The 26597-nt window shown below is 38.8% G+C and overlaps 1 protein-coding gene and 1 long non-coding RNA gene across 6 annotated transcripts in view; one reads left to right on the top strand and one right to left on the bottom strand.

Moving 5' to 3' along the window:
* Positions 1-26597, top strand: part of LOC131482891 (uncharacterized) — a 402306-nt gene that overhangs the window by 164766 nt on the left and 210943 nt on the right. The window lies entirely within an intron of this gene.
* MDFIC2 (MyoD family inhibitor domain containing 2) overlaps positions 13034-26597 on the bottom strand; it is a 101203-nt gene continuing 87639 nt past the window's right edge. For both annotated transcript variants that reach the window (XM_004581616.3, XM_036497545.2), the window contains exons 3-4: positions 22078-22299; positions 13034-13392 (exon numbers count right to left, since the gene is read on the bottom strand). In XM_004581616.3, coding sequence (XP_004581673.2) covers positions 13133-13392; positions 22078-22299 — 482 coding nt within the window. In that variant the 3' untranslated portion in view covers positions 13034-13132. The remainder of the gene's footprint in view (positions 13393-22077; positions 22300-26597) is intronic.

The following is a 26597-nucleotide window of genomic DNA, read 5'->3' as shown; positions in this document are numbered from 1 at the left end:
ATCATCAATGAGACTTTAGAAGCATTAAATTAATGCTGAGACCAGAGCTTCAAATATGTTTGCCCAGATTAATGGAGATTCTTTGGTTAAGAATTTTATGGGAAATGACGAGTTAGACATTAATGATCAGTTCTTAATTATTTTCCTGCAGCACTTCTAAGAACCCTTAATGTGGTCAGTGAGTCTCTCAAAAGGAGTGATATCATTCAAGTTGGTTCTAGATGTGTTCTTCCACAGTGTCTTTCCTCTGGAAACTAGTGTGCTTTCAGATAGCCTTAGGGAAGTGCTGGAATGCCATCTCTTAGCTACAGAAAGATTTAGGATGATTGTGGCTAAGCCTCCACTGATATAAAAGTTCGTACGAATGAATTTTTACATTTAACTCCTCTCTTTAGTCCTCTTGGTTTACTTAATATGCTTATAGCACATAATTCCTGTAAATTAATTACTAAACAGATCTTTAGGCAATCCTAAATTAAAGATGTATAAAATGAGAGTAAAACAGCAGATAAGTCAAAACTGAAACTTATATTCTCAGCTCCTTTTGAAAGATGCAATTGTAAGCATTTCCTGTAGTTTCTACACACAGTTAGGTTACCTTGATAGAGAATCCTTGTCAAGAATGCTGAACTGGAGTATAAGATACCACTTAGTGTTTACAAAAAATATAGTGGCATTTTTGCTCCCTGGGATGTCAGGGGAGACTAGGGTCTAGTCATAAAGTAGTGGGCTGAGTTTGGCACAGTGGCCTAGTGGCTAACGTCCTCGCTTTGGATGTGACGGGATCCCATATGGGCACCGGTTCTAATCCCAGCAGTTCCACTTCCCATCCAGCTCCCTGCTTGTGGCCTGGGAAAGCAGTCGAGGACGGCCCAATGCCTTGGGACTCTGCATCCGCATGGGTGACCTGGAGGAAGTTCCTGGCTTCTGGCTTCAGATTGGCACAGCACCAGCCATTGTGGTGACTTGGGAAGTGAATCATCAGACGGAAGATCTTCCTCTCTGTGTATCTGACTTTCCAATAAAAATAAAATAAATCTTTTTAAAAAAGAAAGAAAGTCAGCTTCTGTGTCTTCAGGACGTTTGTTCAATGAGGTGAAGTTATAGCCCTGATACACTTTTTCCAGGAACTTGGAGTTGTCCGTTAGGAACCAATCCATTCCATCATTACTTCATTTCTCCACTTGAGACACTTATTCCTCCAGCCTATCTCACACAGGGATTTGCTTGCTCTAAAAACTATGATTTTTATTATCTTTTCTTAGTATGATTGCTTATGTATCTATTAAAAAGCAAAGCCCTTTGTTTTTCCCCTCATTTTACTTATTTATTTTGAAATTATTTAAGTATTTATTCTTATTGAAGAGGCAGATACACAGAAGGAGATACAGAGAGAAAAATTTTCCAGTGCTGGTTCATTCCCTAAGTGGCTACAACGGCCAGAGCTAAGCTAATCTGAAGCCAAGAGCCAGGAGCTTCTTCCAGGTATCCCACATGTGTGCAGCATCCCAAGGACTTGAGCCATCCTCTACTGCTTTCCCAGGCCATAAACAGGGAGCTGGATGGGAAGTGGAGCAGCTGGGAAATGAACCAGCATCCATGTGGGATCTCGGCACATGCAAGGTGAGGATTTATCCACTAGGTTATTGCCCCAGGCCCTTTCCCATCATACAGGGACTGTTTTATTTTTGAAAGGTCACCTAATAGTTGAAATGAATTTAATTTCCAACAAGTTGGGCATTGATGAGGGAGAAGACCTGAAACAAAACCGATTGGGCTCCTCCTTCAGTGAAACAAGTGCCTCCAAGAAGATTCCACAGAATGATGACATGAATATCACTGATGACCAAGTTGTATTTACAGGAAGTCATAAAAGTAATTTTTTGACTATTTTTGCATGTATTTATTAGATGGAGTCCTTCCATGGCCCTCAGATAGAAACCCAGAGAGCCTGCAGAACATTTGTGTTGTCTCATTAGTTATAGGTAGCCATAAACACAGTCTCAGTAAATAACCTTGTTAAAGAAATAATAACCATAAGTCTGAATTTCAGCTTCAGCTTCTACTCTTGGCCCACAATGTGCACTTGCTGCTGGAGGAAAGGTCTGTGTGCTTTTCTGTTATCCCAGCTACTGTTCTTCCTTCTCAACCAGCACTAGAATTTCTATTATTTATTTATTTATTTTTAAAGATTTATTTATTTTTATTGGAAAGTCAAATTTACAGAGAGAAGAATAGACAGAGAGAAAGATCTTTCATCTGCTGGTTCACTCCCCAAGTGGCCACAGCTTCCAGAGCTGAGCTAATCTGAAGCCAGGAGCCAGGAGCTTCTTCAGGGTCTCGTGTGCAGGTTCAGGGTCCCAACGCTTTGGGCCATCCTTGACTGCTTTCCCAGGCTACAAGCAAGGAGTTGGGAAGTAGAGGAGCTGGGATATGAACCAGCGTCCATACGGGATCCTGGTGCGCGCAAGGCAAGGACTTTAGCTATTAGTCTACTGCATCTGGCCTAGCACTGCAATTTCTATCCCTGCTGATGCTGAATGTAGGGCTGGAGTGACGTGGAGTTGAGAAGGGAGAAGTGTAGGGAGGATAGGGAAATCTTAATTTGATTGATACCCCTGTAAAATGGAGTCACATTCTTTGTATCTGGCATGTATTGAAGAGACAAAATTCATCTACAGTGCTTTTGTGGGTTCCTTAGATTCCCTTTGATGTGAATGGTCTCCCACCTGTGTCACATTGATCTGGGATCAAAACCACTATTTCCAAAGGATTTGGTGTTAAACTTCTTTTCTTTCTGCTGAAGTCTCATTGACTCTCATGAGGTACAGCATGAGGCAGCTCTTGAACGAACTATCTCGCAGGTGGCTCACCCACTTGCACTTTATTAGCATCTTGCAGAACTGCACGTCTATACTCAGCAGTGTGAGGGTTTTCTTCTGGGCAAAGGTGGCGCTATCTCACTTTTCTGCCAAGACAGCCTTTATGTTCTGATGTCTTGGGAGGGAGTCAGTGCGAGTCCACTCTGTCCCCATAAAACAGCTGAGCAGTTAAATTGAATTCTCTCACCCCACATTAAGGAAGAGTGTAACCATCCTACCTTTTACTCGGAGAGGCATTACAGAGCATAGTCTCCAAGGAAATCTACTTCATAAGCTCATTTTTGCCAGTTCCACCATGCATTGCCATTTTTTAGATCGGTTAAATGCTGAAGTGGTCAACCTGTCAGTCAGTCATGGTCATCTAAAGAGAGTGGTTAAGAGTGAGCTTTGGAATAAAACTCTTCTCTGTCTGTACTCCACCAAGTGTTACTTTGGTTTTCAGAGAGTTATTTAAACTCTCTAAAACTCACTCCCACTACCCTGCCCCCAATAAAATGGGGATCCTAATACCTTGCTCTGATATTCTCAAGGCAATTCAACAAGATAATACATTAATGGCTGATTATGCTTGGCGCATACTAAGTGCTTATCATAATCACCTACTATAATGGAATAATAAGTATAGTATATAGAATAAGTCTCAAAGAATCATTAGAATATATGATGTTACATTCCTTTTTAAAAAAAAGAGAGAGATTTATTTTTTACTTGAGATAGAGAGAGAGAGAGAGAGAGAGAGAAATCTTCCATCTTCTGGTTCACTTTCCAAATGGCCAAAGCTGAGCTGGTGCAAAGCTGTGAGCCAGCAGCTTCATTTGGGCTTCCCATGCGGGTGCAGGGGCCCAAGGCAATGAGCTATCTTCTGCTGCTTTCGTTTTTTAAAGATTTATTTATTTAATTTTTATTGGAAAGGCAGATTTATGGACAGCAGAAGAGACAGAGAGAAAGATCTTCCATCGCTGCTTCACTCCCCAGTGGCTACATCAACCCAAACTGAGCTGATCCAAAGTCAGAAGCCAAGAGCTTCTTCTAGGTCTCTCTCACGGGTGAGGTTACCCTAGCTTTGGGCCATTCTTCACTGTTTTCCCACGCCATAAATAGGGAGCTTGATGGAAATGGAGAAGCTTGGACATGAAGCAGTGCCCAATTGGGATCCCAGTACCTGGAGGCGGGGGATTAGGCAATTAGGTCAACCCACTGATCCCCCCCACACTGATTTCCTAGACCATAAGCAGGGAGGTGGAGTGGAAAAGGAGCAGCTGGAACTAGAACCGGGATGCCAGCAATGTAGGCAGAGGATTCAATACCACGCTGGCAGCTATGACATTACATTCTTTTGATTTGGGATGTCATTATGTTTTGTGGCTCAGAGGGTTAAACCATCACATGGAATACCTGTATCTCATATTAGGGGGCTGGTTAAGTCTCACCTCCTTTACTTCTAATTCAGGTTCCTACTGACATGCCTTGGAAACCAGTAGATGATAACCCAAGTAGGAGAGTCCCATGCTATTCACATGGGAGACCCACGTGGAGTTTGGATCTCATTGTTGTGAACTAATTAAAAAGTCAACACTGGTGGATGGAAAATCTCTCTTTCTCTCATCCTGCCTTTAAAGTAATGAAATAAATGAATCTTAAATGAATGTGAGATATTAGGGTCCGGTGCAGTAGCCTAGCAGCTAAAGTTCTCGCCTTGAAAGCCCCGGGATCCCATATGGGTGCTGATTCTAATCCCGACGGCCCCGCTCCCCATCCCGACGGCCCCAGCTCCCTGCTTGTGGCCTGGGAAAGCAGTTGAGGATGACCCAAAGCCTTGGGACCCTGCACCCGCATAGGAGACCCTGAAGAAGCTCCTGGCTTCTGGCTTCAGAGCAGCTCAGCTCTGGCCGTTGTGGCCTTTTGGGGAGTGAAACAGCGGGCGGAAGATCTTCCTCTCTGTCTCCTCCTCTCTGTGAATTTGAGTTTCCAATAAAAATAGAATAAACCTTTAAAAACAGAACGTCAGAAATTATACAAATTATTAATACTTTTCATATACTATGAAAACAAATTAACTAGTTGGTGATACTAATAATTATCACTGCTCAAATTTAGTAAATTTATTGTTTTTAACTAAATAAACCTACACTTAGGGCTATGCCATAGTGGGTGTTGTTTAACATACTTTATCAGTGAGGAATGTGAGGCTCAGAGAGGTTTGTCACTAACCCAATGTTTTTAGTTAGTAAGTGGTGGTGGCAGAATTTGAACCATACATGTCTGTTAACCTCAAATATCTTACCTGTTATAGGATTAGCATGAAACCTTTGCATGCGTTTTAAGAGGGCATTCTTAAATAGAAATCTCATAACCTAAACATATCAAAGACTAGAGCAGAGGGTTCCTGGAATATATACCTTTTGTGTGCTTCTCTGATTTAGATTGCCTAAGGAATATTCTGCCTCCACTCACTAAATATAACCCTTTTAACACACCTCTAAGACCAAAAGATAACCTGCATTCTACCACTTGCCTCAGCTCTGAAGGAGGATCTTCAGCTACTAGTATTTTCTGTGTTTGCAACAGATAAAACCAGAAGAATTCACAGGATTTTTCTGGAAAGCTGGTATTAATTCTAGATTTTCACTTTTCTTCTAGAGTTTCACAGGGAAGTGTGATTGTGGTATAACTCTCTCCTTCATCCCAAGAGCACCCCAAAAGAAAAGCTAGGTATAAATTTGGGGTCTGACCAGCCATATGTGCACTGGGTTCTAAGTCGATGCTAATATCCTGAAAGTTAAGCAGATGAATTTTTGCTGATTATTCCTACGGGATCAATCCAGCTATTGAAAAGTCAGCTTGCGTTATGCTTCTCTGTGCAGCAGAACTTGCCAGGGACCTGGAATATAATTTAGAGTATAGTCAGATGGGATTTGCATTTCATCCAGCCCAGAAAAGTCACTCCTTGGCTATTATTTTCACTCTATTGTAAATAGCAAGAGGCAGATGAAAAGGTAAAAAATATGTTGGTTGGAAGATACTTTTCTCGCCTACCTAGGGTAATCAAGAAGAGACATCAGCTCCAGATTTGGTAAGTAATAACTCACATTTGACTTTAATACACTATGATAAACTTTGAGGAATATATCTTTTAAAACATAAAATGCTTTACTTCTGATTTAAAGTTTGGGGGATTGGTCCTGCACTGTAGGCAGGTTAGATTTAACATCTCTGGAAATTCCAGAGCAATTTTAAACTACTCTTTTTGATCACTTGCTGCAGCACCAGCTTTCAAAGAGAATGAGATGTTTGGGGAATGAATTGTGATGGACTTATATGAAAATTTATATGACCAAGAATTGGATTTGTTCCCCTGGAATATTATAGATTATGTTTTATGTTGGAATTACATCAGTGTGCAGAGCAGCAGAAGACTGGTTTAATGTAGCTAAAAATATACCTTGCTTTCTACTTGGAATAGAACTCACCCCTCCCCAACCCGTTTCTTCCCTAATGAAAATAATGGCTCCATGACTCATATATGTGTTAGACAGTAGGGAATATTTGAGTCTTAAAATAAGAAGAGTTTGAGAGAGGGCTAATGGTCCTTTTCTAATTTTTTTTCCCATCCATCTCTTGCCTTCTGTTTTCCCTGTCACCATCCTATTTCAAGTTTTCATCACCCCTACCTTACTGCAACTGCTCTTTTCTTAGTTTTCAGTTCCGTTGCTTTAATGTGTCCCACACACAACTGCATGACCCATATACTTCTTCTGCCACTTGAATCATGCAGCCCCTGCTGCTGCTCAGGTGCTTTTCATCTGCTCTTTTGTAAGCTGTGAACTTATTTCACAACCACCATCATAACATTGGCCTTATTAGATCTTAACCAAAATTTGAGCAGTTGCCTCCTCATTGGTTATCTAATTGTTCTAACTCTTGCTTTGGTTTAATTTGGTGTTTCACCAAATATGTGGGTACCGTTGGTAGGATGCTAGATTATTTTTAGTTTTACATGGATATATATATATTCTCAAAATCATTTTGAAGGACTCTTCTTTTAAGGACTTATTCTTTTGGAAGTCAGTTACAGAGGACGAGGGATGGAAAGAAAGACCTTGTTTACTCGCTGGGTGACTGCAACAGGCAGAATTGAACCAGGTTGAAGCCTGGAGCCAGGAACTTCTTTAGGGTCTTCAACATGAGTGTAGTTCCCAAGGACATGGGCCATCTGAGGCTGCTTTTCCTAGGGCACTAGCAAGGAGCTGGATTGGTACTGGAACAGCTGGGGCACAGACTTGTGCTCATAATGTATATCAACATCAGAGGCAGCATCTCTGCTGGCTGTGCTACTACATTGGCCCCTGAAAACATTTTCTAGACACTTCTGTAAAAGTATAACTAGTAGATTGAAACAGTGAATTAATGAATGTTGTCTTGATTAAAGTGAAAGCTATCAAGAATGTGAGCAAAAAGATAAAGATCAAGTGTAGATATGCTGAGAGTTTTACAGCATTTTGAACCCTTTTTTCACCTCACTTCCAAGGACACAGTTCCACAAGCTTACTTTATGATCCAGGTGGGTTACTTCCACCCTCCCATTGGCAGTCATAGAATCATAATGGTGCTGGGGTTGTGATCCTGGTACCTTCCTGGTTTCTTGCTTTCCTTCCTGATTGCCAGGACCTGTGCCCAGAATTATAAAACTACACATCAGTGATGTGAAATGTTAACTCAGCTCTTGGAAAAGCCTCAATGACAAAGGATAAGTAGCTTAGCTACTGAGAGAATGTGGTTCAATATTCTTATTTTATTTTATTAAAAAAAAAACTTTTACAGGAACTATTATTAAATGAGGACCCGCAGGCAGAAAGTGCTGAAAGAGGGAACAGAGAAGATGTTGGGGGGTGCTGAACCTAACGAAAGCTCTGTATCCATAAAATAAGTTGTGGCTTTGTAAATTCACTCTAAGTACATTTGAGGAACAATAAACCATAAAAGAGGTTGCCATGACCTTGGATTCTGCACAGCTTTGGAGATAAAAGGTCTAAGTATCGGAATGCATTTGGTTGACTGTAGTGTTGTTGACTGATTAAAAACCATTCATGCCCCCAGAACCCTCTGGTGGAATGCTAATGAGGGACTGGTCTGGGTGCTGTGTGCACAATGGGCTTTCTTAAAGCAGAGATCAAAGTTGCTTTGCTAAAATGGATTGCTAAAAGGTAAGTCTTTGTAACCATAGAGGAATCACACAAAGCATTGACTTAAGGATTAAATTGCAATACATTGACTTTACATTTATTACTTATTGGGTACATATCCTAAAAGCATTTTGAAGATGTTCCAAATTCTAATCATCCCACAAGATAACAACTTTAAAACATTTACTATCCATGAGTGTTTTCCTTTTGACATAGACATTTTTCTGACTGCTTTAAAACTGAATACTTGAACTTCATAATCCCCTGATTAATTATAATGTTGGCCTCAATTTTTTTCATAACTACTTATTTGCTATGTGACTGGAGGCCATTTACTTAGTGTTTTTAGTCTCTGTTTCTCCAAGAACCATGAAACTACTAGAACCTATTTCTCAGACTTGTTTAGGAAATATATTAATGCATATAAAGCATGTATGTTTTCTATGCATAGTTTTACCTCATATGTACAACAGAAAAATAAATGAACCTAAGAATACTATAGAGAAGGGAACACTTCAGTTCCTGTCACACACTCCAAGTTATAATCGACAAGTTCATGGTGAGATAGTTGATGACATTACAACTCATGACGGTGTTACTCTCCCACTCACCCCTTTTGTCATGCAGTCCCAACAGACAGCATTATATGGAAAAGAAAACAGCTGGATGAGGAAAAATATTCACTTGCAGATGTGCTAGCTTCTCTGACTCATCATTCTGGTCAACAATTGATAAGAAAGTGATTGAAACGTTTAAAGCTGATGTGAGGATGTCTGCCTCCTGTCTCCCATTGAGTGTAGGTAACCATTGGCTACCCGTTCTCAGTTGCTAGAGGAAACTAGAGCAGAGGACCCTTGGTCAGCTCCATGGAAGGAGATGGCTTTGTGCGAACCTGAGGTGAGAAAGAAAATGCTTTGCAATTAATCCCCAGCCAGCCTTAAGGTACACTATGCTATAAAATGAGACCCAGTGATGGTGCTGGCCTCTGATCAGAGTGGTAAGTTCCTCCTCCCTGGGAGAGAGCTGAAGAACCATCATTTCTGTGGATCTCTTCTCAAACATATGGAATCTTTTGAACTATGATTTGTAACAAATGGAAATATAGGACATCTAGATACATCTGAATCTCAAGAGAAACAAGGAATCATTTTGGTAGGTGTAAGTCTCATGCGATGTAATTTCGACATGCCTATCCTGTTGTTTTGAAATTCAGAATTAGCTGATCATCCTCTATTTTATCTGACAAATATGTTTTCAATAGCTTTGGAAGGTAAATTTGGTGATGATTAAATTGAGACAGATGTAAAAAGTGTCAGGGCAGGGACTGAAATCTTGAAACTGTTGACATTGAATTTTTGTTTAGTGTGGGAGTCTGTCCTGAGCGTTACAATATAGTTAACAGTTTCTGCTCACCTGACACAGGTGGCAATCATCTTTCTTCCGATACAACAACCAATCAGGTTTCTAGTCATTGCCAAGCAGGAAGAGAGTGGGTAGTTCCCTAGTTGAGAACTGCAGATGTATAGGTTGAAAAAAAGCAGTATTGTGCAGTATATCAAGATGGTAGACCAGAAGGTGGCACTTTTATCCAAATAATGATGCAGGTCTTGTACTTAACCTCTATTCCTCCCCCTCTCCAACCTTCTGGGCTCCAGCTTTGTTATGCTAGGGCCTGTCTCATCCTCTGCTTGAAAAGCCCAGTCCTGTGCTGTTTGGGATCAACAGGATACTATTCACCAGCTATTCACCGGCTATTTAACTGTGATTTTTACAAAGCTTAAATGAAGCTGTTATTTGACAATGCTTTTTCCCAGGTTTCTTCTTTCGGGGACACCCAACAGTTAAATCAAGTATTTACATTTTACCAGAAGCCATTGGTTAGTGTGAGCTGGGAGAAGTTAGCATTTGGTGAGCAAAACTCCTGTGGTCAAACAACTTTACAATTATATATTTTATTCTCTTCCTCTATATTGCACATAGAGAAACTTAGTTTATTGGTTGATAAATTCTGAGCTCCAAATATTTTTCTACCTATGCACCGATCCTTGAAAGAAATGCTGATATGCCCTCACAAGTTGTTTCCTATGTGTAGCTTTTCTGCCTGAATGTTTTCATACGCCCTGAAAAAACTGAAGTGACTTTCGCTCTATTAACTTTGATTGTCCAGCGTTGATAATTAATTTTGTAGGCCTATCAACTTATGTAGTGGGGAAATTTCATTAGTAAGTGAAATTTAACCTTGTTTCTTCATTGCTTTCCATTTTTGTTGGCTTTTCAAAAGTAATGGTTTTATAAAAACCCATTGAGGAAAGCAGAGACAATGTACCTATCCTGTTATATTGCTGTGGGGGAAGACTGTCTCCCTTCTCCATTCTCTGTAAAGGCTGTATTATTCTCAAATCTGTTTTATCCTGATATACTTTTTTAAGTCAAAGTGCTCTGTCCCCTAAGCAGCCCCACCTGAAAGAGCATTATCTTTATTTGTAGTCTCAGTGATTTATTACAGAAGATATCTAAGCCTTCTCGGATTCTGATATTTGTATTTAATCAATAACCACATCCCTTCTTGATCTCTTCTGCCATTGTATTTTCCCAGATGCACCATGTTTTATTGTGTTAGAATTCAATTGAAACAGCCATTCTTGTTTGCAAAAAGTATGATGTTTTATTATTGGTTATAAAGAAAAGAAATTTCACACTTTGCAAGCCAGTCCTTTCTGTTAAAGCACAGTGAATTCTGAAAGTGAAGAACAAGTTAGTAAACCGTGGAAAGCAAGACCATAGAAAGATGTTGTAGAGTTCTGATCACATTATAACATAAGACCTGGCAATGTTATGTGTCTAATTGACAAGCATTTAATTCACATCTGAAATGATTAATCTTTACATAATTTGAGTGTTGGTGGATTAAAATGAATAAGGGGTGATGGTCAAAATATTTAACACGAGTATGGAACAGTCTGATCAACTTGGTCAGATTCCATGTTACTGGAATAGCATTCTGGAGATCCCACTTACAAGTACTTGTATCCCTTCCTTAGATGTTAGACTGGATAGAAGGGTGGATGCTTGGATAGGGGCCAGGGTGATTAGTGTATGGAGGAAACACTGAGGGGGTTCAAGGTTTAAACTTTTTATGAGTTAGTATTTCAGGAGTTCTAACAGTTACACCATTGTGCTATCAGAACTAACAAATGAAGAACCATGGGATAATACAGTATGCAAAGAAAATTAGAATCTGAGTTAGAGTCCCTGACATTGCCATGAACTCACATTGTGATCTTGGCGGAGTCATTTGTTGGGGCCTTTTTTTTTTCTCTTACGAAATATGAGAATAGTGGCTAGGAAGAGCCCTAGGTTCTTTTAATGTTCTGAGAAAATTCCTATTTGTTTTCTAATGATCTGTTCTATATCTACAGTATGGAACTGTATGGAAAGCAGGGAGAATGAAGAGTTTCATAATGGGTAGAGGGACTGTGTGTTACTGTGTAGTTTGTGAATAACACAACAGTCAAGCAGGAGTGAAGCTGGCATAAACCATGAATTCATTGTACTTTTGGAAACAAGTCAAATAATAGTTAAATATCTTTTAGGGGCAATTCAAAAATATTGTTTTGAAGATTAGTAATTTTCAATGCTGGAGAATTTATTACATATTAGAAACATGTGTTACTTTACTACAGACATACAATAATGTTGCTCTTGCTTGAAATTACCTAAACTAGTTAAAAATAGGTATTTTGGACTTTTTTTTTCCCTGGTAGTTTTCCCAAGTCACAAAATTTCTGTCAACTCTCCATTTGATGTTTTTGTTCTTTGCTTGGTTATTGAGATATGACCCATTTTGTATCTGAGAAATACAACAGTCGATCTCCATTGGATGATATACATACAAATGAATAAACAGGGTATTTGCCTAGGAACTATAGAATCATGCCTACTGCAAGTAAAGAAGACTCAAAGGAATGTCAACCAAATGGGATTTAAATCAAATTGTTTTAATTTGTTTGCATTGATAATCACTCCAGTTTATATTAAATTTTTTAAAGTTGTAAGAATAAAGAAATGCTTAGCATAATTATGAACTATTTCAGTTATCTGAAAAAGAAAACAGTATGGTTTCCGAAGCACATTCTGCTTTAGGAAACTCGGCTCTGACAAGTACTGGCGTGTGCCTTTCTTTTGGGTGTCTGTACAAATGATAGTTTGGTAAAATGAGCAGAATCTATTTTAATATCCTGTTGCTTATTGTACCTGAAAAACAGAAATGAGGGAAATGAAGAATTGATTATCAGAGATCATTTTCTTGAAACTTGCATATATTTCCCCTTTATGGTTATTAGAATAAAGAGCCTTCTGTAGCAAATTAAGAATATGCATAACCTATTATGACATTGTCATAGATATATAATAATGTGGTCTAGAAGCATAGTATTGTCTTTGAAGTACACCGTATTCAAAATTCACTGGAGATGTTTCAGAGACATCTGTTGTAATTACAGAAACATGGTTTATAATTCATTTAATTCCCTTTCCTACCTAAACTGTACATATAAGTGAATTTTAAGAGACTGTATAAATAAATTTTTAATTACAAAATGATGTTATACAATACATTATTAATAATAACCAACAATACATAATGTTTATGCATGAGTCCATTAGAAAGATGAGCTACTGTATGTCAATTCTAAAAGAATGCACTAATTTGTACTGAATTTGTGAATGAGGTTGGATTCCTGATGCAAGCTGAAGAGTGAAGGAACAAAGTTGTTTAGCATGCTATTTTATAGTCAAGAATATTGACATTTAAGAGGTATTTCAGATTTGTTCAACACATGTGATCAAAAATTGTATTTTCAGTGAGCCATGCGGTTGTGAAATTTGAAATATGATCACATGGTTGACAATACTAGCTTTCTTAGACAGGTGCAGAATAAAATAGCCTAAAGCATCCAAGAAATGTGCATGGTCCTTGCATTTAGATATGTGGCAATCATGGTCTTGTTGTAATGGATTTCCACACAGTGACTGGAGGACAGCCGGAATGTTGGATACCTTGCTGCACTAGCGGTAGCAGATTTCTGAAATCTCCATGGCCAATTCCAGACAGTCGCTGGTCTCATGACAAGATTCAAAAAGACTGCAGTCCATGTCACAGTTGCAGTTACAATCATTCCGTGAATGGTTTTCATCCGAGGTGTGGTGGTATCTGTGAGAGGGGCAGCACAAGTTGGTACACACTCTTTCGCATGTACTGGGGAGCATCAGGAGACATTCCCAAAACTGGCAAAACAGACAGGTGAGGATCAGGGAGGCACACTCTTCTGTGTAAAAAAGAAAGAAAATTAATAGGGATGCACAGAATTACATATATATATGTATATATATATATGTATATGTATATTCTATATATATATATATAAAAGAAAAAACAGGGGTGTATGCATCTTTGCAGCCAACTTTTAATTATTTATCCACATCCAGGGTAATGTACACCGCTGATCACTCAAACTCCCCTTCCCCCATACCAGAACTCTACTTAAGTAATTGCTTTATTAACTTCCTGAGCATTTCCTATTGATTCTACATAATCTGGTTATTTAAAGTGCTGTCACTTTTCTAAACTCCTTTATTTACTCTGTCTGCAAAGGTGCTGGGAAGTCACATCATTAGCTGCCTATCTGGAAATCTTGCAACTGTCTGAAAAGCAGCAGGGCCTCCCCAAATGCAAGGGACTTCTGGAGCAATTAGAATCAGGGACAAGGAGAAACTGTACAAATATCCTATTTCTCGTCAATGGCCTTGTTATTTGCTTGACTGAATTCCCATAAATCTGCCACACCCATATTCAGACACAAGCAAAAAGTATATTTAAATACCTGAGAAAATGTTTTTTAAAATAATTACAGTTTTTTTTGAGTTGTGTTTTGTTTTTAATCTCCATTTTTCTCCAGTTGTACAAAGCCTTGGTTTTTATATTCAAGTTGTTTAAGTGAAATGCATCATCATATGCCTAAAAAGTTTTAAATCTTATCAGTCCTCTTTAAGAAAATTGGTTTAAATAGTTGCTATGCAGACTTGTAAAACTCTGGAAAGTATCGCTAAGGCATTGAAGGTAATTGGTAATTCTAGCCAAACAGCTGTGATGAGTTATAGAGTATTGTATTTTTTGTTTCCACAAAGGGAGTTAGTTAGAAGATGTAGCAGTTCTCTCGTTAAAATTATAACTTTCTTTTCAAGGTAAAGAAACCCGAGAAACGTGTGAGTGTTTTGTAAAAGGGTTAAGTATTTGTTTGATATGTCATCTAATGGATTAAATTCAGCAATCTGAAGAGTTTTGTTGGTTGAAAGTAACATTGTGGTGTGAATTGTTAAAAAAAATTTTTTTCCCTCCAGATGGGCCTAAAAACTGAGTTAACGTTTGTTTTTTTAAGAACCTGTTTTCTCCTCAGCAAGTAATGTGGCTAACTTTTTTTTTTTTCAGAATATATTCCATGGGGACTATATAGGAACACAGAGGAGCTTTTGCCCTCCGTGTCATATGCAATAATAACTGCTCTTCAAGCCCCATTTATTTGCATCTAATGGTATTTTCCACAATATTCCTTTTCTTTTATTGCTCAGATTCTTGTTAGTATTTAAAATAAGGGAAAACTTGGAGAAAGAACAAGAATTTTAAAGAAAGCTGTTTCAATCTCTTATGAAAACACTACATAAAGTTCTGAAATGAGTCCTGAATATAGGTCAACAGTAATCTTCCTACCCTGTTCCTCCCTGTCACCCTCTCTTTCTTTCATCCCAGTAAGATGGTAAAGAATCACACCATTACTTTTAAGATTACTCTAGCAGCCAGATATTGTTGCAGGTGCTGTGGCCATTACTTGACATTTATAGTGCAGGCAGCATACTCCATAATACCTCTATGGTGTACATATTCATCTCTTTGCCAGACTTGGTGTATTTTTATTCACTTACAGCCAGCTTCTAGCATATGGCCAACTCACTCATATCTTGTAAGTCACCACAAGCCACCCACAAAAATTCAGGAGTAAGTGGATCACAAAGATTTTTATTTCATTTCTGCTTTTGCAAAGAAAGCATGCTGGTGATCAAAGGTACAGGGCATAGAATCTCATTGAATTTTACCAATTCCAGGACTGCTACTTTGCCTCACCATGCCAAGTTCAGAGTGGGAAAAAACTGCATGATCCTCTGGGCTGTTGGCTGAAGAAACTCCATTAGGCTTATGAGCATGTGAAAATTGTCCCATAGGATCCTGTCTTTTACATATGTAAGGCTGAAACTTGGTTTAGAGATTAGACAGGAATGCTGCAAGGTGACTGTAAGGATGGATACTGTCTTTTGTATTACAGCATGAGAAACCTGTTTGTAAAATGGCCTTGTAGTTAGTTTCCTGAGGGCAAATAACTATTTGATTGAATTGCTCCTGCCAGTGCCACCTCAGTTTGGCAATGGATTGCACTTTTGATATATACTATACATTTTATTACCAAAAGAAGTCTTGGCCTAATCCTTTGGCCAAATTGGCATTGGTTTCCTTCCACCTCCCTATTTTGCACTTGAGAATAGAGCCTTTTTTTTTTTTTCGGTTACTAACTCAGCCCTTTTTTTTTATTTGGTTATAAAAGGCAGAGCTTCTTGCCCAAGAAAAACATGGTAACATTAATGAATTGAAAACAGATTTTTCCAAACTTTCAAGTATGTTCCACACTTTTCCTAAAAGGCATGTTAAATAATTCTACATGAACAGACAAAACTGTTTTGCATATGGGCAATTTTTGTTTGTATAAAAGAAACATAAGCAGTTCAGGGGAGAACTTGCAACTGTTTGAAAAGAGTGTTAGACTTCCTTTCTCCTGAGTGAGTTTATTTTTGTGCGCCTGCACTGCTTTCTGGGACCTTCATGTTTAATAAACACAATATTGAAAGACACATCTCATGCTGAAGACCTCTTCTTCCAGCAAATCCAAAAGAAAATGCCATGAGCCAGTTCTCTACGTCATGTCTCGTCTGCAGTGCTTTCAGAACACCTTGCTTACCAGGCCATATGGCATTTTAGATCTTCCTCTTTTTCCATCCCACATACCTGTCCCACTTTCACTTTTCCTTAGGTTTGGCTACTGAACATTCAGACAAATTTGACAAAACCTGGGGAAACCTTTTCCTTATCAATAATACCCTCTCCTTGCAATTCATCATTGAGTTCTGCTGATTTTACCTCATTTGTGTTAAACCCTGCAACCCTCTAGCCACATCCAAGGCCACTACCCACCCTGAACAGGTCAACAGGAATTACCTCCTAGCTGGGATCCAGTGCTTCCTTAGGAGTCTACTTCAAAATCATCAGCTCCTGTGATATTTTGAATTGTGAGTTAGAGCAACTCACTGGTGACGGCTCAAATCTTTGCCCTTGCTACAAGCCCTGCCAGGTTGATGCCTGTTTCTCTGACTTGTACACCTGCTTTATTTTTTACTGACCTGCACTCAGTAACACTGACTTCATCTCATTATTTTTTTTAGTGTATCTAACATGCTGTGCCTTTTACTTGTGCTTCACACCCTTGCCTCCTTGCTTGACCCAACTCCTATCCAAGCCTTTAGACTTCGTTTGAAAACAACACCCCCCCCAAATTCCATCCTTGCTGAATCCCTCCTAGAGCTCTACTAAGGTGGGTGTCCTGCAGTCCTCCATTTTCTGTGCATTTCACAGAATACAGTTCAGTATTATTTTTATCCCTCTTTTCTAGATGAGGGCACTGATTCAGAATGCTAAGGGGCAAGCCCCAGAAAACACAGGAGGTTGTGGGCTGCAATTTGAATTTAGACTGTGTTCTCCAGAGTGCCAAACTGTGGCCAGCTCCCAATGACACTCTCTGACCTTGTGAAATTTTAAGCACGGTACAAGATACTGCTTGATTATGGATGGGCTTGTCCAGTCAGTCTCTGCTCCTTTCCTCTGCTGTTCTGTTTTGCCAACACCAGCAAAGTACATTCTCCATGTTCCCTTAGTGGCTTCTGGTTGAATTCGGCCAATAGGAGGCAGCAACAGGAAATAGGAAGATGCCAGGTAGGGAAAATCTAGAGGGTTTCCATCTCTAATCTGTTGCTATCTGATTGGGTGGTATCTAAGGTAGTCACGTCTTGTGGGTTTTACCACTCTCTCTCTCTGAGTATCCTTGGCTAATTATCATTCTGTTTTTATGTACTAATGATCTAATAGAGGTTAGTAACTAGTAACAGCTCATACCAGTACTAGCAATCCATTGGCGTTCAAGAGGGACATTGGGATGAAATAGTAAAACCCTCCTGTTGTTGCTGATGTGTAGGTTGTCTCACTCTTCACTGGATGTTTTTTCAGCTTTCCTGGTACTTTAAATAGTAAATCTCCTGTTTGCACTATCTGGCATCCTGGGACAGGCTCTAATCACTGCTGTCAGAGAGCCTATCTGACTTTCCTGCTTCTTAATCTTGGAATCAAGAAGCTTTAAGATGGATTGGAGACCTGCAGGACATACAGCCAAAAGTGGTGTTTGTGAGCAATAACCCCTGGCAAAAACCATCTGAGGGTTGTTTCCTTTCCTTTTTACACCTTTGGGGTACCTTTAGGGCATTGAGGCTGTAATACACAAAGTGATACCTTAATGACTGAAGAATTAATGCAACTTCCAGAGATACTAAAGTGTGCAACTGAAGATTGGCTAATGAAGAGGGAGGATCTGACTCATTAGGAAGGATTATGTTTAATCATAATGGAAAGGTAGTAATGAAAGGAGGTTCTACCAATATACCCTATCTTAACCTCATGGTCATGGTTCCATACGCCCAGAAATTCCCCACCTAGTTTTCAGCCTTGCCACCATCATGCCTGCAGTTAGTAGGAGGAAGGGAGGAGAGGCAGCTTTGACAGTCAACTGTTGCTCCTGAAGCATTTCTCAACTCCAGGTAGCACTTAATGCTATTTTGGGGATCATTATCCAAAGTAGCAAGAATATGGTTCGTGTAAAAATGACAAAGGATTTTAAAAAGTTCCTATTCCTTTTTTCCCCCAAACAAAGTAACATTAAAAAAAGAGGCAAGAAGAACCTGTACAACATGTTCATATACTGCCAGAGAGAATGGGGTATCATGACTTTACTGACACACTGGCTTCCACCAATTACTGAAACTTTTTGGCCCCTAACTATAAAAATTGGCTTCTACTCCCCCAGCATTAAGTGTATTTTTTAAAAGAATGTGTAGTGTGGAATGTGAATAAAGTGTGACTGAATGCCTTTTTTGGGGGCTGGGGTATCATCCCTGATGTTATCAGTTTTAATAGCTACTTAAATATGTCAAGATCTATTTAAGTTCAGGCAAGCACAACTAACATTCAAGTCAGTTCTTTAGAACTAGAATGACTAGATTTGGGTGATACTTAGTAAATTTGTGCTTATGTTTTTTTCTGACCAAATGAACTGAAATAATTATAAAATTGAAACATTTTACAAGGTGACACCACTGCATTTAATTGTGTGAAATTTACAGTGTAGAAAATGTAATCATTTTATTCAGTAGTCCATGGTGTAATTAAGACTATTCTTTCGAGGTAGCTCATATTTATGATTTTTCTCTTCCACCTGGATGAGATGCCTTAGATTCAAAATTATACATCAATTAGGTATCTGCTCAGGATTATTTTGAAGGGACCTGTTTTCTAATATTGTACATATCCCTGATTTTCTTATATACGGGGATGATTTTGTAAGCATAAGAATGTAGATGCAGGAGCAAATATACAGAGAGTTCTCTGGCCTTTCTCCATTTTATTTAAGAAACGGACCACACACAATGAACCACAATTTAATAATAAAGTAATGTTGCAGCACATAGTGTGTGATGTGCAGTAAAGATCCTTTTAAATTCCCATCAGAGCACACACCATGAACTGTGTTAATGGATGTAACACATTTTACAAAATCTGCATGTGTGAGGCTTTTCCATCCTGTTTTAAGTGGGGCAATGTATATAAATAATAGATATTAGCAATTAAGCATCCATTCCTATGCACTCATTTATACATTTGAAAATAAATTAACCACAAACTACATGAAAGTGGATGCAATCTTCTCTTTTCCCTTCTGTTTTCCCTGCTGTTCCCAAAAGATATTTCTGTATTTATCTCAGTACAAACAATGACCCCAGCTCTCAATTTCTGCATTCTTAAATTAATTACTATCAAAAAATTCTCTAAAATGAGGCAAATTTTACTTAACTCTTCATTTCCTTGATGTTTGCTGTTTAGGATAATGAGAGTTTCTTATCGGTATTTGTGGATCTCGGTCTGGGTTTTTGATTTCTCTTTTATCCAGATATGAAATACTCCTACCTCATTGGGGCAGTTTTCACAGAGCTGGGTTCCTGCCTGTGCCATCAGTATAAAAGTTGAATTTCTCAGATCAGAGTAGCCTTAAACCAGACCTTCAGAAGATAACAGAGTTAACCCCATGAATCTCCTTTCCTATTTGGAGCATGGAGCAGTCTGTTGCTTTTCTGCATCATGCCTTTTTAAAAGAAAATACAAAGTATTTATTTGAAAATCAGAATGATTGAGAGAGAGAGAGAATGGGAGGGTGCTCTTCTATCCACTGGTTCACTCCCCAACCATGTCTGGTCTAGGCCAGAGCTTCAAACTCCATCTTTGTCTCCCATATGGATGTCAGGTATCCAAGAACTTGGACTATCCTCTGCTGCTTTTCCAGATGTTTTAGTAAGGAGCTGGATATAAAGCAGAGCAGCAAGACTCAAATTGGTGTTCTGATGGCACAAGCAGCAGGTTAACCAGCTGCACCACAATGCCAGCCCCTGCGTAATGTCTTGAGTGTCAGTTGTCATTTTAATGGAGTAGTTATTTTGTCCTTTGCCTAGGAGTGCAGAGGTTCAGATAATGGGTTAGTTGGCTTGGCTGTTCTCCTAGGATCCTTGATACTGGAGAATCTGGAGGACACTGTGTTTTACTCTCTGGATGTACACAGTGGCACTTGCTATTCCCAATATCATTAGCCTGATATTTATGATGAACAACATTTGTGTATCGAAGGTGCAGCCCAATGATATATTTTAGTATCAAAAAGCTTTTACAAAGAACCCCTTGCGTTGCTTGTTTGCCTGACTGGCATTATCCTCTCCAAAGCTGTAGTTGAATATAATCCTGGAATCAAGATCATAACCTGCTCATCTTGCAATCACAGTGGGCCTAGGTGTGTTGTTGGGACTCTCAGGCTTGATAAAAGATGCAAGCATTGAGGTGTAGTGATTAAGCTGCAGTTTGGGATGTCTGGATTCTGCTTCGAATCCAGCTTCCTGCTAACGTGCACCCCAGAAGACAGCAAGTGATGGCTCAGATATTTGAGTCTGTCTCTCATGTAGAAGACACCCAGACTGAACTCTGGGTTCCCAGCTTTGTTCAGACCCAGTATTGGCTGTTGTAGGCTTTTGAGGAATGAGCCATCTATGGAAGATCAAACTTTTTGCTCTTTCTCCCTCCCTCCTCCCAACCCTATCTTGACCATGTGTATATGTGTGTGCATGTCTGCTAGACTGCCTTTCAAGTAAATACAACTAAGAAAAACAGAACTAGTTTTCAGAACTGGATAATTTAGGAATTTCATGTAGTACTTCTGCATTCTGATTTTTCTTGATCAACTTGACGTTCTGGCAGGTCTGGACATATTGCTTCTGGAGATGTGTAGAAGTGGTGAGCTTTAGATAAAATAGATGTTATTTAGCTGGCTATAGGCCTCATGAACTCCTGTTATGTACTTTGTCCAGTTTGCTTCATTATTCACACTATCTTGACAATGGCAGGCAACCATGTCTATAGTTTCTGGTCTGAAACATTCATGACAACATGTACACAAAATGCCACCAGTGTATCATTAGAATTAGAAAACTTTCTTGTTCTTAATTCCTAAAACTATCGTGATTTTAAAAGCTGAAATACAGTATTTATTTTGCACTAGCTTTGTCCTAGGTGTTTTGGACATATTATTTCACTTGATGCTCAGTAGCCCTACTAGGTAGCTTCAATAACTGAGATTCAGAGATGGTCAAGCAAAAGAAACTTGTTTTATATAGTTAATAAGCTTCAAAGACAGGAGTTGCACCATTACAATTACAAATATGTTATTGCACAAAGTTTATTTAATCTTTTTTCAAAAAATAAATATGAATTTAAATGTAGACTATCAAAAATATCCTAGTATATTTTCTTTTGAGAAACTTGGCATTTCTTTAAATGCAAATGTAGACACTGAACTATTGAACGCCACACAGTCTTTAAATGGTTTTTGTGTCTTGGAAAAGTCACTGCAAAGTTAACCTGAATCAAATTCCGTTTTTCTTAGTGTGACATCCAGCATGGACAATTTGACTGTTCTCATCATGGAGCACCAAATCCAGCTTGAAAATGGCTTTGCAAACAGAACATGCCTTTTATGTCATGTACAAAGATAGTTTGGTGTAGGTTTGCACTGATCGGAATGCCTAGGAGGTGATATCTATAGGCACCAACCCTTTTTCATAGTTTCTGCTATAAGAATTTTGAGACTTTATGATACCTACATTTATATATTCACAGTATTTTAATACCATGATTCTTTGCCTCCTTGTATGCTAAAGTACAGGTGAAATAGTCCCATGGTCAAGCAGGAAAACAAGTTTGCCTTTTTTCTTACCCATTTCATAGCCTCCTAGCAAAAACGATTATGCCCTACTCTAGCTTATTTAAAACACATTGCCTCTTCTTTGCAGCTAAGAGAGCAAACAATCTGCCAAGCACCTCACAACTGCAAAGTGACCTTGACATGTGTCATTCACCAGAGTTTTCAAATTGAAGTCTTCTTATTTAATATTCATTAAGGGTCCCCCCCCAACAGCATATGTGATGAATTTACAGAGGCTGGGGGTTGGGAAGCTTTATTTAGAGGTGGGTTGAATTCTGAGAAACATACCATCAGTGTCTCTCTGATGAACTGAAGTATCAGTTTGGAGGTAGGAAAATTTCGTTTGGCATTCTTCAAGGGAGGACAGTGATGTGCTGGATTCTGACAGGTTTTTTTCATTGGGGGTTTCCTTGGCTGGTCCATCTGTGATATTGAATTCAGATACTGAATTTATAACGATGGCATTAATGGGTTTCTCGTCTGCATGCTTTTCATTTGCGAGTTGTGTATCTAGATTAAAAAAAGAAAGAAGGAAAACACAGAAAAAAACCACTGTAGTTTATATGGCCTAATGATTTAAGAATGGATATTTTCAGAATTACATTCTAAACATGTACAAGAATAAGTCTTAACAAAAAGAATGGAGCATTAATGAGCAGGATAATTTTGAGACAAGTGTAAGAGCAGAGATTGCAAACATAAAATTTTACACACATTGTTTCACCTATCACATGAATTTTAACACTCGTTTACACTATTTTTTTTCCTTAATGATGACTGAGAGGAATCAAGGAATTTTTTTCACTTGAAGCAACCGGTTCTCAAGAATGTGCAGTCAACCTGCTATCATGTATTATGGGACTAAGGGGCAGAAAAGAGGTCTTAAATGCCGGTACTCTTACTGACTAATTTACATGATCTCAATCAAGTCTCTTTATTTCTTTGATTCTACAAACCTCAGTCTCTTTTCCTTTGTATAAAAAGAGCAGAGATGAATGAATAGTCTATAATCTCATTCCTAATTCTATCCTCAAAAACTCCAGTTGTTAACCATTCCTCTGCCTTGGCCTTTATTATGTCCCTAGTCAGATGATAGTGGCTTTGGGGGATGTTCTTGGGAACATATTCTATTTCTAGATAATCTGACGGACAGTTATAAGGGAATTTCTGGTAAAGTCCTTGACCAATATTTGGTGGTCTGTTAATGTAACCAGCACTGACTAGGCAGGACATTAGGTACAGTAGTGACAAGGACAGGTATGGCCCTTGGTTTTCAGTATCACACAAGTTACTCAAGGAGGAAATGCTTCCATTGTAATGTAGAGAAATAGAGGCCTATCGTCAAGTTACCCTAGATATAGGGCAAGACTGGGTGACAGTACAGATCATTTGAACTTACCAATGCCATTAAGCCGACACATAAGATCAAAATGAGTTAATTGAAGAACATATTTCAAAATATGCAGGCACGTTAATTCCCAGGAGGCATCTTAACACCTAAACCAGCAACAGGTCTGTTGATTTGTTAGCACTCTGGGGAGATGGTAAAGATGCATTCTGGTGCGCCCCATTCCGCCTGTTAGCCCAGTGCCTGGTTTATTCGATAATGTTTATTGAGTGACTGAAAGTAATGTCACAGTCAACAGCCTGGTTGATATTACCATTCTTATACAGCTCCATGTAAAAAATATATTTTTTCATAGACCATTTTCATAATCCTTCCCAAAGTTGCTTCTTTGACAGGTGGAAAATCTACCTGGTTCTACCTCTAAGGACAACGGTTCCCAGACACTTCTGCAGAAAATCCCTGAGAAACCTTAGAAAAATTTGGAATTTTTGAAAGTCTGGGCACCCTCCTCCCAATAGGGTTTTTATTAGATCACAATCCCTTGGGGAAATTTTTAATCTTCCAGGTGGTTCTGAGTTGCAGATAATTTGGAGAAGCATAGGGATTTCTGCTTTTGAGAGTGGGGGAAAGAGGCAGAACCTCCACTGACTTGTGCATTATTGAATTTCAAAAGCAAGTCATGAGTTGCCCACTCTCTCAAGGCTCTAAAATGGAACTGGAGCTAATAGATCATTATGGCTAGATTAGGTCTGCTTTTGTTTGTTTGTGTTTGGTCACAGGGCCTGGAGAATGTTTAGCAATATTCCCACCCTAGAAACACACTGGATGACTGGATGTTAATAACATATGTTTCCCTAAGTAATGGTAATCAAAAGTTTATGCACATATTGCCAGTTATTTGCTGTGAGGCAAAATCACTCAGATTGGAAACCACATGCATATTGACAAATGGGGTGCCCCCCCCCACACACATCCATTTTATTTCAGGCTCTGTGTTACTATGGGTATACCGTACTGAACATAAGCATCTCATAAACTTTTAGAAATAGATATTGCTAGCCGCCTTGAACTTATGGAAAATATATGAATTAGTATTTTTAAGTAACAAATAAATGAGTTAATCAATGCTTATTTATTTTTAAGATACATTTATTAGAAAGGTAAACTAAGGTCTCCCATTCACTGGTTGCTGACTTAAATGCTGCAACAGATAAGGAAAGACCAGGTTGAAGTCAGGAGCCAGGGGCCCGGCGGCGTGGCCTAGCGGCTAAAGTCCTCGCCTTGAAAGCCCCGGGATCCCATATGAGTACTGGTTCTAATCCCGGCAGCTCCACTTCCCATCCAGCTCCCTGCTTGTGGCCTGGGAAAGCAGTTGAGGACGGCCCAATGCATTGGGACAGTGCACCCGCGTGGGAGACCCGGAAGAGGTTCCAGGTTCCCGGCATCGGATCGGCGCGCATCGGCCCGTTGCGGCTCAGTTGGGGAGTGAATCATCGGACGGAAGATCTTCCTCTCTGTCTCTCCTCCTCTCTGTATATCTGGCTGTAATAAAATGAATAAATCTTTAAAAAAAAAAAAAAGTCAGGAGCCAGAACTGACTCCAGGTCTTGTTCATGGATGGAAAGGGCCCAGCCATGTGAATCTGCTGTCACCCAGGGTGCTGCATGGAGAGCCAAGCCAGAACTCAAACCCAGGCACTGTGCTATGGGATCCCAACTGGTTACTTGACTGTTGTGCCAAATACCCACTCATTGAACGTTGCAAGTTGTGTAGGGCCCTCTTTTCAAGCAGTGGTAAAACTCAAATGCAAACTTGAGGCTGATGAATTCTAAGAGCTTTGCTCTTGTTCTTGTCCTTTCACGTAATACAACCTTCCTCCCCGCCGCCCCTCCCCACTTCATTCTTAGCATTTGTCTTGGTTTCCTAACTGCTGAGGCTGAACATCAGCAACATCCTTTCCACCCTAAATCCCGTGATGTTTCACAACCCCAAGTTGAGCTTGGCGAATAATTTAGTTTTATAGACTTGCCTTTTCCTGAGTAGTCTTTGCAAAGCAAAACTACCTTCATGCACACTCAGGGAATCCTGCCTATTCATTTGCAGCTTCTTTGCACTGTACATTAGCGAGCAGTTCAGAAAGAGCTGATAGATAACGAAACCTTGATGAGTATAAAGATTACAACCGCTATTTACTTAACAGAATTAATTAACAATCAGTTCAAATTATCACACGTAGTCAGGCTGCATATAATTTAAATTGCTTCTGCACAAAGTAATTCAGTAACAGAAAAAGTTGGATAGAGGTTACTGGAATGTATGAACATGCAGAAAATACGGAATACAGCCAAGTGGTGTATGATTCTTTTTAATTTTGCAACAATTTTAAGTATAGCATTTGAATATAAGTGGTATGCTACATTAAGCAACCATTTGGAGCACACTAAGCTTTTGGTGAGAGATTTTTATGGAGACGTTAAACTGCCATTCATAACGTTATTTTAATTCTATATCTCTGTTTATATTTTTTATTTTTCCATTCCCCAATGGAAACTATCTGTTGCTCATTAAAAAAAAAAATCATCTCACATACACACATGTCAAAAACCAGTCTGTTCTACAAGAATTCTGACATCTGAAGTGAGTCACAATTTTTGGGTGAATGTTACTGACATGTTCCATCTTTTATAAATGGTATGCTAGCAATAATTTTCCCAGATTCCTTCTTGTACAGCATTATTTGACATTGTATCCAAGTATTACAAAGTAGCATAAGCTAAAAGGAGACGCTGGTATCACATCTTCTGCAGAGAAACCATTTTGGAATTAAGCAAGGAACTCGTGAAATTATATTTGAGATGTTAAACATAGTTCTTGACATTAAGTTAAAGAAAATAATTTTTTTTCAACAAGAAAAAAACTAAAATTAGGACAAAAATTAGAAGCTCATCTCTATTTCTTAGAAAAATTTAAAGCATATCTTAAAAGCCGGTGAAATAGAAATCTCATGTTTAGGCTAGAAATAATTGTGAGAATCAACGGACATAAACTTGAGTAACATGGCGATAGACAATTAATTTTTTATTACCATTGAGCAAATGTTATTAATTTAATTCAATTAACATTTACTGAGTACCCACATGCAATAGATGAATCAATGTGACAAGAACCATTTATTTACTTTAAGTTATTAAGGAAATATTTTAATGATTTCCATTTTTGCTCACTAAATGTGACTATAACTTTTGCACTCATGTATTTCCTATTTGAGTCTTTATAGATGCAAATATTCGAATTATGAAAAAGAAGCCTCTCTTATTCCCTGCCTTCTTGAATGTTGTTGTTATGTTTGCCTTCTCTCATTTTTGTTCTCTTTCTCTCCTCTTCCCTGCCTCCTTTAACTCCTCGCCCCTTCTTGCCCTCTCTCACCCCTTTTAGTTTGCCTGTCCCTCATTTAGTTCTG

Source organism: Ochotona princeps, chromosome 21 (assembly GCF_030435755.1).
Source record: "Ochotona princeps isolate mOchPri1 chromosome 21, mOchPri1.hap1, whole genome shotgun sequence".
NCBI lineage: Eukaryota > Metazoa > Chordata > Mammalia > Lagomorpha > Ochotonidae > Ochotona > Ochotona princeps.
This window is presented reverse-complemented; position numbering and strand designations above follow the sequence as displayed.